Source organism: Rhyacophila brunnea, unplaced genomic scaffold (assembly GCF_057557595.1).
Source record: "Rhyacophila brunnea isolate RB1 unplaced genomic scaffold, BYU_Rbru_1.0 scaffold_4, whole genome shotgun sequence".
NCBI lineage: Eukaryota > Metazoa > Arthropoda > Insecta > Trichoptera > Rhyacophilidae > Rhyacophila > Rhyacophila brunnea.
Window position 1 is genome coordinate 50,179,992 of NW_028233068.1, and position 16,266 is coordinate 50,196,257.

At 32.9% G+C, this 16,266-nt stretch overlaps 1 protein-coding gene across 2 annotated transcripts in view; it reads left to right on the plus strand.

Moving 5' to 3' along the window:
• Nucleotides 1-16,266, plus strand: part of LOC147067484 (uncharacterized) — a 55,502-nt gene that overhangs the window by 18,687 nt on the left and 20,549 nt on the right. For both annotated transcript variants that reach the window (XM_085954107.1, XM_085954108.1), the window contains exons 2-3: nucleotides 13,155-13,252; nucleotides 15,562-15,650. In XM_085954107.1, the coding sequence (XP_085810233.1) occupies nucleotides 13,155-13,252; nucleotides 15,562-15,650 (187 nt within the window). The remainder of the gene's footprint in view (nucleotides 1-13,154; nucleotides 13,253-15,561; nucleotides 15,651-16,266) is intronic.

Here is a 16,266-nt window from a genome sequence, read left to right on the forward strand (position 1 = left end):
AACACGTGCGTTATCATGATCTTACTCCCTACTTCAGTTTTAGTTTGTCAATTTATGGCTACGGCCGTATGTTGTAGCTTAACCACTGGGTATTGCCAAAAGAAATGGCGTATTTCAAAAAACACTACCTTATTCTTAGGTCAATAATTACTATAAAGCAATCATTATTCGTAGAATGTTTATCACACATGAATGGTCAAAGACATAGCTTATAATTCGTATCTTTAGAATTATCTTCAAATGTGTTAATCTTGCCCATTTTTGAATAATAAAATTATTATAACTAATTCTTGTCAAATTTGGGAACACAGAGATTATCAATATAATTTTTTTTCGTAAATATTTCACTATAATAATGTCGACATAAATTATACTGATGGTTTTATAAATGCGTTTAAAAATTAATAAATGTAGAGAATCTTAACACCACTGCACATGTATGTACTGAAATATGACTATATTCTAAAATATAAAGCGAGAGGTTTAAAAGAATACTATTTTATGTAATAAAAATACTTTATGCAGTCATCAAATGTTTAAAATAAATATAAAAGATAATAAAGCTTCAAAATTATATAAATAGATTATCTACAACGTTTAAGGAATGTCTAGGATCATGCTTTGAAAATAGAATAAAAGCTTCATTTTGACCCACGCTGAGCACGTCCACCCTTAAGAAAATAGTTTAATACTTTGGGTGGGTAACAAAAAAGAGCAGGAGTGGTTCTGTGTGAGACAGGCTGATATAACGGGATCAAATTGCATTAATTGGTAACACCACTCAAAAGCAATCTTCTATACCTAACTATCATCATCATCGGCACTACAACCCAATGTGGGTCTTGGCCGCCTCCAGGAAACGTCTCCACTCCCCTCTGTCTGCCGCAAGCTCCCTCCACCACTTTAGTCTCAGGGATGCTGTGTCTCTTTCTATACAGTACAGCCACCGCAGTCTAGGTCTCCCGATCCTCCTTTTCCCTTCTGGTCTGTTGAAGAAAAGCCTCTTTGATGGTTAGGTGTCTTCCATCCTTGAGACATACCTAACTATAGCAGAATAAATTTATAAATAAGTTTTGGCATTAATTAGGTTACAATAATAAAACAAGTATTATAGTCTTATCATCTCTATGAAGCATTCTTTCTAAAAATCAGTGAAAGTCTTTGAAATGTATATTCTATCTCAGTCGGCAACCCGTTATAAAAAGAATTATAAAAATCCAAGCCATGTTTACAATTTTTAGACAGATGGTACGCCTACAAGTTCATATTAATGACGTAAAATTTGGCTTCAGATAAAACCGAATCCATTCACTGATGAATTTAAAAATAAATTAAATTATCACAATATTCCACTAGCCGCTAGTTATTAAATATTTTATATAACTAGCCGCGTTGGTTGTTTAGTGTTGCACTATTAATCGTTACAATATATTGTAGCGAAATGGTTATAGCGTTGTGCAAACGATGCTGCAATCCCACAGGCTCGGTGAAACTCATAGTTTTGTTTTCTTGTATTCTTCCTATTGTCGTGTATATGGGGAATATCCGCAGACGCGAACATCCAAGACTTTCTAGGACCATGGAAATTGAGGTCGGAAGAACATAAACGATAACAAACAGAAATGATTCATGCCTTTCAGATCTAACAGTTGAAGTAATATAAATTATGAGTATGTTCAAATATTTATTCTCAGAGCTTTAAAGCTCAGAAGTTCAATCATTATAATATTATGATATTCCTTCCATGGGAAAATTACAAGCAATGCGGCAGTTTAGAGTTCTCATTTCTAAATAAATATGACAAAATATTCATCATAATCACGACCGCATTGTGCTACAAAGAATTTTCCACGGTTTTTTAAAATGCAGTTTCGTTCAGGGCGAAGCCTGCAATACTCATCTTTCTCAGTCGGTACATTGTTATTTTAAATTAGCATCAAGTAGGATCGTTTTGCAAAAAAATGAGACGCCTCCTTAGCAATCGAGATCTTAACTTAGGTCTGAGACTGCGTATGGTACGTTGTTATGTTCTCTCAATTCTTTTCTATTGTATGGAAGTATGGACGCTAAACCAAGAGATGTCACGGAGACTTCAAGCATTCGAGATGTGTCTGTATAGGCACATCCTCAAAATTCCTTGGACAGACCGGGTGACAAATGTTGAAGTTCTCAATCGAATTGGGAAGGACCGAGAAGTTCTACGTAGTATCAACACCAGGAAACTACAGTACCTCGGCTACATTATGAGAGGACAAAAATACAGCATTCCCCAACTTGTCATTCAAGGAAAGATTAATGGGAAGCGTAGCAGAGGACGGCGCCACATTTCGTGGCTTAAGAACCTCCGTGATTGGTACGAGTGCAGCTCCACTGAACTGTTCCGGGTAGCAGACGACAAAGATAAGATCGCCTTGATGATGGCCGACCTCCGCTAGGGGATGGCACAATAAGAAGAAGAAAGATCGTTTTCATGAAAAATTCCCTAAAGAAACCTTGATAGTAAACGCTAGGCATACATACAGTAAATAAAAAAATCCTTGATCACTTTATGGCCGTTTCATTGGTTTCCAATATTTCATTGATACTACAGCTGGACGCAGCAAACGAACATATCATCACGGGTGTGCTGCGGAGTGGGTTTAATTAGTGAAAATATTTTGGAGACAATCACGGTTTTCTTCTCACCTCATTCGCAATTTGCAGGATCATAAGAATATCACAATTCCTAGTATTAACGTTTACTTTAGTATGCTCAGTCCGTATGTGTTTTATCTTCTCCCAAACTCTCTCCAAAGCATTTTGTCTGGAACATTTTGAGAGGGCTGTATGTCAACTGATGACCGTTTACTATTATTTACAAAACAGACAGCTACTGTTAAAACTATTTGGTCACCTATTCATAGATATATTCAAGAAAATAACGAGATCATTTTGTCATAGTGCAGTTTTTATCGGGATATGATCTATCTTTTACGTCGTGAATGCATTGAGTAGAGTGTAGTGTAGGCTAAGGCCCGTTTCACACGGGACACCTGTGTGGCGCCACCGGCGTGATTCCGCATTTACATAATATAAATGAACGCGTCACTCATGTGTCCCCGTCTGCACGCGACCATTCAGTTATGTGTAAATGCGGAGTATCGCCACACTGGTGGCGCCACGCAGGTGTCCCGTGTGGAACGGGTCTAAGGCCATCACAATCGATAAGTACCCTTCATACGAGTATGGAAAAATGTAAAATGACAGTCATATGCTTGTTTTGTCTCGTATCACCGTGAATTCAATAAAGACGATCTGAATGCGAATGAAAATGAGATCTCCGCTGCTGCAATGTTTTAGAGTCAAGATACGATATATAAATACTTAGTAAATAGGATTCGTAAACTTGACTAAGTGATTAGAATTTCTGTGCAGTGGTGGGACTTTATAGAGCATAATATAATTATTTATGTTTCTAGCATTTAATGTGTCACTATATTCAGTTGTATAACACAAAAACACCGATCGACTCTTTACTCTTTCCGTTAGCTTTCTAGCACAAAGTTCGTAAACTAACATCTATTTTTAATCTGATTTTGTAGTTATTTTAGTGAACCAAAAATATTTCTATAGAGGTTTACGTGGGCGCTAACTCGTGCCGCACATCGTAAAAGCGTAATATTGAGTTTTATTTTTATGACATCGTCACTATGCATAAGCCATTATCAAAACATGCTTAGCTAATATAATTATCAGCCAATAAAGTCTGAAGATCTGGACTCGAAGTGACTAGATACCTAACTTATAATACACTCCATCATCGGATATTTCTTGGTCGCCTTTTAATAATCTAGGCCGCTTCATCTGGCACAATTTAAAGTGTGATTGAAATATTTTTAGCTACCAGGTACATGTCTGCGAATAACATAATTACCTACACATTACCTTTTGGTGAGTGCACATAGTGCATGAAGGTGCCTAAAGGCGAAACCCGGGAGCAAAAAACGACTCAAATGGAATAGTACAAAACTTAAATACATTAGAATTTAAATTCAAATTCCGTCAACTACCTTCGGTCGATAGTATTAATATTATGATTTCTTCTTCTTTCTTCTTTCGACCATATTCTAATAATTTTTTTTCTAATATTGATAGTTCTGAGAATAAAATAGTCTGAATAATTAAATATTGCATAATATTCTTTTGACCATAAATATTTTTTTATCGTAAATATTTTACTAAAATTATCTCGTCATAAATTATACTAATGGTTTTATAAATTCGTTTAAAAATTAATAAATGTAAAAAATCTTAACACCACTGCACAGTTATGTACCGAAATATGACTATATTCTAAAACATTAGAGCGAGAGGTGTAAAAGAATACTATTTTATGTAATAAAAATACTTTATGCAGTCATCAAATGTTTAAAATAAATATAAAGGATAATAAGGCTTCAAAATTATACAAATAGATTATCTACAACGTTTAAGGTATGTCCAGGATCATGCTTTAAAAATAGATAAAAAGCTCCATTTTGACCCACGCTGAGCACGTCCGCCCTTAATTAAAAAAAAAACAAATGGCTTAAAATATTTTTAAAGATAAGTGTTACTTTTACTTCTCAGATCGTCTGTGTTGATAGTATTTTTGTTATGCATATTATGATTTTATGATTATTATTATTATTATTGTGTAAATAAACAGACATCTTTCAACATAATTCATGTTAAAAAAATTAACGTGTGTCCTGTTAATAACGGAATATTTTGCAAAGCTTGGCACATTTTCAAAAAACAACATCCAAAAATACCCCATAACTTATAAAATAATTAATCCTAAAAACCTGCCATTAGCTCGATTTTTAGCAAGAGATCGGTGTGATCTATTTATCATCATTATAATTAATTATTTTACCGAAGCGTAAAAATGGCGTAAAATTTGATGGCGTTAAACTTATTAGCATATTTTTTTTTCAAAATTCAATTATTTTTTTCGATACTTATATCATCACCGTCTATTCTTCTTTTTCCACCCTCTTTCAACATAAATCTTAAAAAAGCATAACCAACAGTTAAATTATAGATTACAAAAGAATGTGAGACAAATAAAAATATATTTCTGGAATTACTCATTTGGTGGAATTTGAATTTAAATTCTAATTGATGAAAGCTTCGTACTGTTCCATAGAAATTGTTTTTAACGGCCTGGCTTTCACCTTTCGGTGTTCACGCTCTACATAATATATTAATTCTAGCAAAAGACAGGAAGGCAGTCAGTTGTATATTTGCCATATATAATCTATAAATTTTATACAGTTTAAAGATATGGAAAGGTGTGTATATAAATTATATTTTCTATTAAATATTACAAACCTGGTATAAATTAGAATGATTTTTTGTTTTTCACTTTCATTATCATTATTTCATTGAGTAAACCTAATTGACACCACAAAAATGGCGGGATTTTTGATACTACGTTAGCATGTTGAACTTTATCAAGTATGAGTACCCAAATTTACATTTGAGTTTATGTAATGTTATAATTATTGACAATACGTGATTGGTTATAGAAAAGGAACTATGCCAAGAGTAAGAAATAATACATACAAGTAATATGGGAAATGGATTGATAGTAAAACTCCAAGTTAGATTAGGGAGGGGACTGAGCATTTTTTATGTGAAACTCGTCAGAAGTGGGAAGCAATTAACATCTATGTTGTTAATTAATAATATATTTTATTAATTTTTATTAATATTTTTACTTTTCTAAGATTTCTAAACCAACTCGACATGCTCTGTAAAGTATTTTTTAGGTATTGTCTCTAACAAAATTATTATTATTTTCAATTATATATTCCCAATGCTTAGGGCCGCACAAAATTGTGTTTTTGCTAATTGCTTTTCAAATGCAAATTAACACGTTAATTACAAAATTAATTAAAAGGGCCCGTAAGCATTGGGTTAAACAACCAAGTATTGAATGCTCTTTGGGTTTACCCAATGTAGACCCTGTCACAGTAATTTCATACAAACTCATAAATCCAGCTGTTATCTTTTTGAATTAATAAGCTATAAAGTTTCAGTTGAGACATATTTAGGTATACTATTTACACATTATATTTATACAAGATTAATAATTATAATATTTATACTACAACAAAAAACACATTATTTAATTCATGTTATTTATAGGTTTGTTTTTGTTTTTTATATTTAAAATTACTTGTCATTGCTATATTTAAAGTATAAAATGCTTATTCTATGTCACTTGGCGAGCATTTTGAAATTTTTGTGGATGAGTCATCGAGATATATAATTTGACGTATAATTTTAATTAAGTATTACGTTAAATTAACTATTTGAATTGTAAATTATTATCTCGAGATTATAACTACGTGTTCGTAAGTATATGCGATTGTTTCTATTTAAGGAGGTTGTTGATAAGATTCTAAGCATATACTTTGTAAATATATAAAAAAATATATATAACTAGCTAAATCAAACGTTTCAATTGGGAGCCCACCTTTCTATTAATACGAAAACGAACGCATGGATACCATAATACACTATTAAATACAAAATATAACAAACACACCAAATACAGAGTAATCAATCAATCACTTCACAAGAGATAGAAGATAGAGAAGATCAATCAAACTGACAATAATTCATTACTTAACTACCCCTAAAATAATACAAGGGTTTGAAGGGTTACTATCTCTAAGAAAATCTATGCCGCTATTATAGCAATCCGAGTAACCTTCATGAAATCTATCTGATGGAGAATTCGCATCGGTCCGCATATATTATATTATTATATAATATAATACACACTATATGTGTGTTCACAGATATTTTTTTATTCATGGATATTAAAGGTATTTTTATTTTATTTTATTTTGTTAATAATATTGTTGATTAATTGAGTTAGCATTTACTTGGTAGAAAAACATTTTACAATCTTATCATTTGTGATATTATTAATGTCTCCAACTATTATTTTCGACTCATTCGCACACGGTGCCTGATTGATTGTCTGTGAAACCATGAGTTGCGGGTTTGACCGGCTGGTATAAATGCAAGCTGATTTTCAATATGTGTTTAATGCAGTGCAAGATTTCAATAAGTTGGTCGAATGGTTAACAACTATCCCTCGTAAAAATCTGTTAACATAAAATCCACGGTCCCATATTACGTGGTTCAGTAATGTACTTTTTTATTAATATTTTGACGTTTTTCAACTATGAATAGTAAACATATAACATATAAAGCGAGGGGTAGGTTACATTAGTACATATATTTTATATCGATATTAGCTGTGCCTATTCGGTATATAACTCTTTAACTTATGTAACTCAATTAGCTTTTCCATACATCTGTAATAGCATGCGACCAAGTGGATGTAATTTTATGAAATTTTATGAATGAAAACTAATAGGTAAAGATGGTCATAACACTCATAACCATGTTCATATGCTCCAAATAAGGGGCGGATATGGCCAACGAAGACTCTAGCCATAGGATTCAAATTCGTACTCACGTGACTCAAGTCTCCACAGTAGGATAATCTCCCACTAGTCCATAGTAAAGAAGGGTGCCGGACAAAATCCCGAAGGCCGAAATCCCGAATGCTGAAATCCTGAATGGCCGAAAATTTATTTTTAGGGATTTCGGCCCTCGGGATTCCGGCCATTCGGGATTTCGGCCATTCGGGATTTCAGCATTCGGGAGTTCGGCCTTCAGGATTCCGGCCTTCGGGATTTCGACCCAAACCCAGTAAAGAATATGCCAAAGAGAACACTAAATTAAATGAAAATATTTTAGACAAACTTGTTTTTAATGAAATAAAAATATGTAAACTCTTTTTTAATAAACAGCTTTATAGTGAGCATTAAACGATATCCATTTGTTTTCTACAGTAGCGTCGCGACGCGCGGTGGCGCCGGCTGACCAAAACGACGTCGGCGTCGTCAGTCGGTCAGTATGCTCTTACTCCGTGTGGTTTACGAGAAACCGTCACTGAACCGCGTATAGTTTACGATGCGAGCTGTCACTGTACGCATAAAATATAAGCATCACAATGAAACCCGAAATAGCATTTTTTTTTTACAAATATGCAAAATTAGTGGGTGGTAGTAACGATATTTTGCGCCGTAAATTATTATAAAATTCAATTTTATTTATTTTTATTGAAATTAACCGGATATTATACAATTTTCATGTTGTTTTGAATTGTATATACACTTAATATGTAATTATACTACGTGATGCAATAAACGGTGGCCTAATCTAATCAGTCTTTCCAGACTTCTGATCTAATGACTTTAACTGTCTATATTTTGATATTTTAGTAGGTAAACAAAAACAAATCTACTTTTGAAGTCCGGACACTTAGATTTGCTTATCGCAAAAAAAACTGTCAAAAATGTTCTATAATTCACGCGTGGAAAGGATAGCAAAATTAGAATATCATACATTGTATTTTACGTAATTTTCCTCTCGGCAGATTTCCCAATTTTCAATAAATGAAAAGAAAACCAGCATCCTACTTAAATAATATGTACCTATCTACAGACAAAATATTGTGTTACAACAGTTATAATTCTGAAATTTTGGGGATGGTCTGAGACGTCTATTAGGGGTTGAACTATTCGGGATTCCTATGTGACTGCCTGGCCGCAACTTATATGTATTATAATATAAGTACTCTTCAATTACACGATTTAATCCAAAAATCGTTGTTTTTTCTTCTAACGTTATAGTGTTTTATTTTATCATAGTTTTACTTTATTTTATGTTTACATGTAATGTTAGTGTTCTAGTAAAACTATTTTAACGGTTTTTCGGAATATTTATTCAAAAACCATAAAACAGCTGACAGCGCCTTTTATTTATAGCTTGCAAGCCAGTTTTATTGGAAACTTAATAAAAATCTCCAAGATATATATTACACACTTTATTATGCCAGTAAACATATCAGACATGTGCTCCAAATGGGTAATAAAGTTTATTTTTGCTAAATCAAATCATTCATGTCCAAATTTTTTTGATAGTGTTGGGTCACTACTGTGGTGTTCGATGTGTAGATTGAGGATGATGATAATGAAGTCTACGATGTAGCAGGGTGAGATTTATTATCAGCGTATCGGTACAATAGTATATTATACAATGATAGTTACGAGCTAAGTACTTGGATTCGAGTGACATCTAGATAAATTATTCTTCGTTATTTATACAATAAAAAGTAACACATTAACATAAAATTCTGGTACATAATAACATTAGACTAATTATAGAATCAGCGTTTTAAATTGAGTAGCGAAATGAAATATTATTTGTTATTACAGTTGTAAGAAAATATGATACTATGAAAAATGATTATTCGGCTAATACACCGTAATGGTATAATGTGCTGTGATATGATGTAATAATACACCGTCTCTAATTTTGCCAACCGACTTGCTGATCTAGCTCAGTTGTTTGCTGGAAATGGATTCGCTGGGAATATATTACTGCAGAGTAATTTGAAACCTTTAAACAATAGATATTTGATCGCTATTATTCTGCAGCTACAATAGTATGAAGGCTTTTAGAGACATACTTAAAAAATTAGCATCTCTCAAAATGAATTAACTTTTATCAAACATATTCTTTTTCTTATTATAAACGCTTTCACATAATATATGCTCATATTAAAAACTAAATGAATTACTAGTTACATTCATTCGCACATACTCTGGTGGAACCAAATAATACGCACAAGTTTTTTTGCGTCGTTTCCGCTCTATTCCCTTGATGTTGATATACGATTAATAATTCTAGAATACACATAGGATCGGATTTGCAGTAGAAGGGGCCATGGTATAATACATATTAGGGGTTCCAAGACATCTTATTAATATGTAGAGTTATTAAATAATACTCTTTTTTTGTTGCTAAATCACTTCATCAAAATGTATTATTCTTAACATTTCAGGCTTTATTGGCATAAGGACAGGTGAACTTAATCGATGTTGACTAAAATGGTACTTCACAAATAATTTGTATTTCAGGTCTATATAATATTCTAGGTTTATTTATAAAATTTTAGTTAAGCGTCAATTACATTGAGCTTTTTTACGAGCTGCTTATTGGCGAATTTAAAAGCGGGCGGTTCAGCTACTGCGATTTCATGATTACACACAAAACTTTCCATTCGCTGATAAGCCACAAGCCAGCGAGCGATTTTGACGGAACGTAGTTCGTTTTTTTACCGGGAGGTCGCTACGCTCCATAACAATGTTTCCATTAAACGTCAAAAATGTAAATTTCAAAATGAGTAGTTCGTTTTTCCACCACCATCGCTCTACTGCGCAGACGCAGTAAGCCCACACGCCGGCGTGTAGTGTGAAAAGTTGACCGGCTTTCAACTTTTCTAGGTGGAGTGTTTACAACCTGCTTATTAGCTTATTCGATGATTACACTGGGCGAATTTACAGGCAGATTATAAATTTGCCAATAATCAGCTCATAAAAAAGCTCAATGTAATTGACGCTTTAGGCACATGGCGTATAAAACTTTGGCTAGTAGTATAATGTACTTGAATAATAAATTCCAATAATACTTCGGATGCCATCACTAACTACAACTTATTTAGTAAAAAAAGTCATATTCAAATGCTTTCAATGGAAATTTACCGAACTTCAACTACTTATATATGAAATTAATTTCACATTCCCTTACGTTATTCACGTTATAGCATACCTACCTTCAATGAATATTTAAGAAACATATTTAATAAATTCATTAAAAATTAACATGTTATTATAAATTATAAGATTGGGATGTTTTATACATACCTACTTAAGGACCCACGTGCGCCATGTAGGTGAATGAATGAAAACAAATACGTATAACTGACAAAGTTTATTGTGCACTATTTATGTCGGATCTTATCAACCTACCTCCACTCTTCACCACTGGATTATATAGCCGTAAATGTTAGTTGGAGATCTGGAAGACAATGCAATTATTAATAGTGTGGTGGGAAGGAAACGAAATTTTATCAATTTCTATGTCTATAATAATTTTATTGTCAGTGTGTGATTTACTCTGTTTTATTTTAATCAATTCCACAGTGTATTTTCTCGAAAATTACCAGAGCCGTCAATTTTCCGACTCGTCTAATCGATCAGGAATGCCTGCCTTTAAATAATCTTGCGTAGATTCTGCGAAACGGGGAAGCTTTTGTTTACGCATCTCGACCAAGTAATTAAATTAAGCTCTCCAACATAAACTTGGTACGATTTGTTAGGCCATTATTGACCATCAACTGTAGTCATTGCTATTAACATACATCACGTTATTAAAATAATGCAGAGTCAAGGCTGATCTGATGATGAATACGAATCTTTAAATAACTCACAATAATTTGCAAACATTTCAATAACACAGAGGAAAGTGTCGTATCTGCCAAATTTAGCCATTTTATCTATTCCTTATTAATTTTGGTTTTATAATCGTAGAGTTTAATTTTAATGAACATGATAGCTCAGGTAAACAGCGTTGGTATTTGTTAATGGTGCGACTAACTGAATGATTTATATAATATTTTCGATATATAAATATTTAAATATACCTACCAATGAGAACAATGAATGGCTCAGGTCGCCAATTGCATGTGTCTAACTTTGGCGGTGAAGCATTCAAATTGAAACGATATCGTGGCAAATTATAAATTTAGAAAATCTTTTTTATACAAGTGTAATATGAACAAAAATAATATATGTATAAAGAAATACACGATGTTTATCAAATAAAAGCCTACTACAAGAATAGACCACAAATTTTAAATACCGTTTGGAGGTAACATGGAAAAAACATATCATGTTATTTTGAAACCAGTATATTATTTATTGGATTGTAAAATTGCAAATATTCATTTACAAATGATCGAATGACAGAATAAGCAACTTCGAGATTTTGTTTTACCTCTCTACTGAAAGTGTTGATTTACAATACTTCACCTCTGGTGCAAAATTACTTGAGTTTCTTCCTGTCATATAGTTACACTGTTACATGTACAAATTATAGTTTACTGAGATAAACATAAACGCACTAGCCAACATACATTTGTATTGAAAGACAATGGATTATTTTGACAGTGTTAATATAATGTCAAGTTTATTTTTAATGAAATATGTTAGGTAACAAACAATAGAGATAATAAAGAAAAATGTATGGAATTAATATTCAATTAACATATTGCTTGTCCATCGGTGACCGTGACTTGGAAATATACTTGTCATCGACTTCATAATCCAGATTCTTCCGAAGAACCACCTCACCAGCCGTATATGGTAAACTTTGTCAGAAATTTCCTGCTTGAGACAAAGTACTTCAGACCCTGAAATAAAAGTGTAATTTTTAATACAATAACAGTGAACAATATTAGTATAAATTGCAAATATCTTTCTACGTCTATAGTACCCATATCCCTAACATAGTTTGTCACTTCGAATATAAATACGAATATCATTGTCACTTTCCCTCCACGGATCGTTCGATATAAAATTTATGGAAGTAAAAATAGGACATAATATACTGTATTACACCGCTCGAAATTGATAAATTTACGAACCGGAGCGCTCGACAGTTTTCTGAAGATTTTGACATAGTAAAGTTATCAAAGTTTATGTGTTTTTTTTTCATAAAAATAATTGTGTTAGATTTTCTATTATATGGCCTATCCAGCTCAGACGGTCAAATCATTTATTCCACGAGACGGAGCGATAATTTTACCGATTTCACGAACAGGAACGGCGCTCCGGTGCGTTCCGGTCCATTTCGAGCCCTGCTGTATTATCTAAAAACAGACATAAAACATTCGTTTTTCAAGTGATAAACTGCTGTAGAATTTTAACGTCAACATATTTACAGGCTAATGGAGAAGTTTGGGCGTAAAGGCCACCGACTGGATGAAATTGTGAAAGTGAAAAGGGTTTAATTTTTCAGTTAATGTTCCTACCTATTATTTTAATTAAATTTGATTGAATGGATGTGCATTTTTATTGTTCTTTCACTTCACACAACCAAAACACGATACGAGTGTCATTACCCGTTGTTACTTGTTCTCAAGTATTCTCCAATGTATACATGAGTAATTAATATTATGACAAATTAATATTTTACAGGCATTCGATTGCAAAAGCTCCGCCATCATGTCGGGGATGTCAGGAGGTAGCATGTTGCGAACGCGCAGGAAGGATGCCAACATTAAGCCAAACAGAAGGTAAATATGTTGTTTTTGAAATTAAAAAAAAAATAATAGTACTAATAATACTCATGTGTCACATAGCCTAACATGTTTCATTCTGCTATATATACGAGGGTGGGTCAATAAGTCCTTAGAAAAGCCGACAGGTGGTGCGACTAGTACTGTAAGCGGTTTGTTTTCATGCAGCGGCACTACCGATTCAGTATGCTGCGAAGTTTCAATCAGATTGGTCGGGTTGTTGTGTGTTTCTCGTACATTTAAAAAAAAATTTTGCTTGTGGAAAATGGAAAAATGGAAAATGGAAAAAAATTGAGTTTAGAACTGTTATTAAACATTTTAATATAAAAGGGTTAACAGCAAAGGAAATAAGAAATGAGTTGGATTTAGTTCACGGCATATCTGCTCCTTCACTTGCAACTATTTATAACTGGTTAAATGAATTTAAACGTGGTCGTACATCAACAAAGGATGAACCACGCTCAGGACGTCCTGTAGAGGTGACTACACCAGAAATGATCAATAAAATCCACGATATGGTGTTAAGTGACCGAAGATTAAAGTTGAGTGAGATAATTGAGGTTACAGGGATCTCAAAAGGTAGCGTCATTTCTATTTTACATGACAAATTGGGCATGAAAAATATATCTGCAAGATGGGTGCCGCGTTTGCTCACAGTCGACAATAAACGCAATAGGGTGGTGGCCTCTAAAGCCCTGTTGTCGCTCATGCAACGCAATCCGGATGAATTTTTTCGTCGCTTTGTGACTGTAGATGAAACATGGATACACCACTGTACTCCCGAGACGAAAGAACAGTCAAAGCAGTGGATTGCGAAGGCAAACCATGTCCAAAGAAGGCGAAAACCGTAAAATCAGCTGGTAAGGTTATGGCTACTGTATTTTGGGATGCACGTGAAATTATTTTCGTTGACTATTTGGAAAAAGGAAAAAAAATAACAGGGGATTATTATGCATCTTTATTGGACCAGCTAAAAAACAAAATTGAAGAAAAACGGCCTCATTTAAACAGAAAAAAAATCCTCTTTCATCAGGACAATGCCCGTGTTCACACATGTTTATGATCAATGGCTAAAATTGAAGAATTGAAGTTCGAATTGGTCGACCACCCACCGTATTCGCCAGATTTAGCCCCCAGTGACTTTTTCCTTTTCCCAAACTTAAAAAAATGGCTAAGTGGACAACGTTTTTTTTCAAATGAAGAAGTCATCGATCGGACAAATGCTTATTTTGAGGACCTTCCGAAAACTTATTTTTCTCACGGTTTAAAAAATATTGAGAAACTTCTAACCAAGTGTATTGAGCTCCAAGGAGATTATGTTGAGAAATAAAAAAAAAATACAAAAATAAAAATAAAAACTGTTTTAATGCTTTTTTCTAAGGAATTATTGACCCACCCTCGTACTAAACGATAACAGAGATGGATAAGGCGCGAAATATATTATGGTGCATGTCGCAGTGCATGTCGCATCACGTGACGTCACAGTAAGCGGCCGCTACGGGGAAAAAGTGTGTAACGTCATTTTTCTTGGTGTTTAAAATGTTATCAGATTGATGCTCCCATCCCGTAGCACATTTTGAAGTTTTAAACGAGCATTGTCAGTTGGCAAAATCTGCCGAAATCACCAAAACAACAATGAGGTCAACTCACGTTGAACCGCACTGCATCGACACCTGCATGACGTTTTGAACGTTTTTATCATATTCTAGAATATTTTATATATCTAAACTTTTTCGAATCATGTCAAAATCACGTTTTTTGTTTTTAGTGGTCGGCACTATGTATTTTCTATAATAATATTGTCTATTATATATTGTCTGCAGGTTGGATTATATTAAAAATATTATCTATGGATATAATATTGCAAGTCATTGTAACGTACGCACACGTTAAATTAATTTAAATTAGCATGAATAATTAATAATAATTCAAAATACTAATACATTAGAGTTGGCACTCTCTATAATTGAATCTAGAAAGGTGGTGATCATTCAAAATATTCTGCAAAATTACGAAACCATAGACTAAATTTGTCGCCGTGACAGCGTGACAGTGACATGCCATGCATCTCAATTTGATCACAACTTAAGATAAACAAACGTATTGAAATAAATTGAATTAAAAATACGTCGATTGATTATATTCTTATTTTGAAAAAATGGTTTTGTTCATAATATCTATAAAACAAAACACATTTAGTTTGGTTAATTTGAAAACAGAATTGTAGGAATTCTCTGTCACCATAGTTGGTGATGGTTGGTGATGAGTAATGGAAATTTGTTTATATGTATTTTTTTATTTTTCAGGTTGGATAGAAAATCGTCCCGTGGTATGATATATGAAAATGAAGAATTACGACTAAGGACGATTAATATTAACGCAGAAGTAGAAAGAGGTGACTATATAATTATTAAAATCTGAACATTATCCATAGAAACAAAAGACAGAATTTTTATATACTCTTAAAATAATATGTAATTGCCAAATATTTGACACACTAGTGAAAACAACTCTTATACCAAATAATATTTTAATTTTAGGGATCTAAACTGTGTATCAATCAATTATAAAATTGAAAAAATTTAACAAATTTGGTATGCTATCAGAAAAAAAACGACTTTTCTCTAAACATTTGCATGACGGTTTAAACTGTATGTAATAAATACTATTGTTTTGTAGTTTGTATTTTTTTTTTCCATTTACTTATTTTTCTCATTATATTATTCTATCATTCTATCATTATATTATGGGTATTCTGCGAAAAAGCACTAAGTCAAAATTTTGCTGTTTTGACTTAATGATGAGGTAATCTTATTAAGAGTACGCTCTATAGTCTACAAAAACACACACAGTCATATCTATAAAACTGGCGAAGATAATTTATGTTACAAGTCAAAAAGACATACATCTATTCAGATAAAATGCACCAAAGGGACTTAGTGCATTTGCTTCTCTCATTCTCAGGCTATATTCACAAAATTCTGGGTGCGAAACTGCACTAAGTCATACTC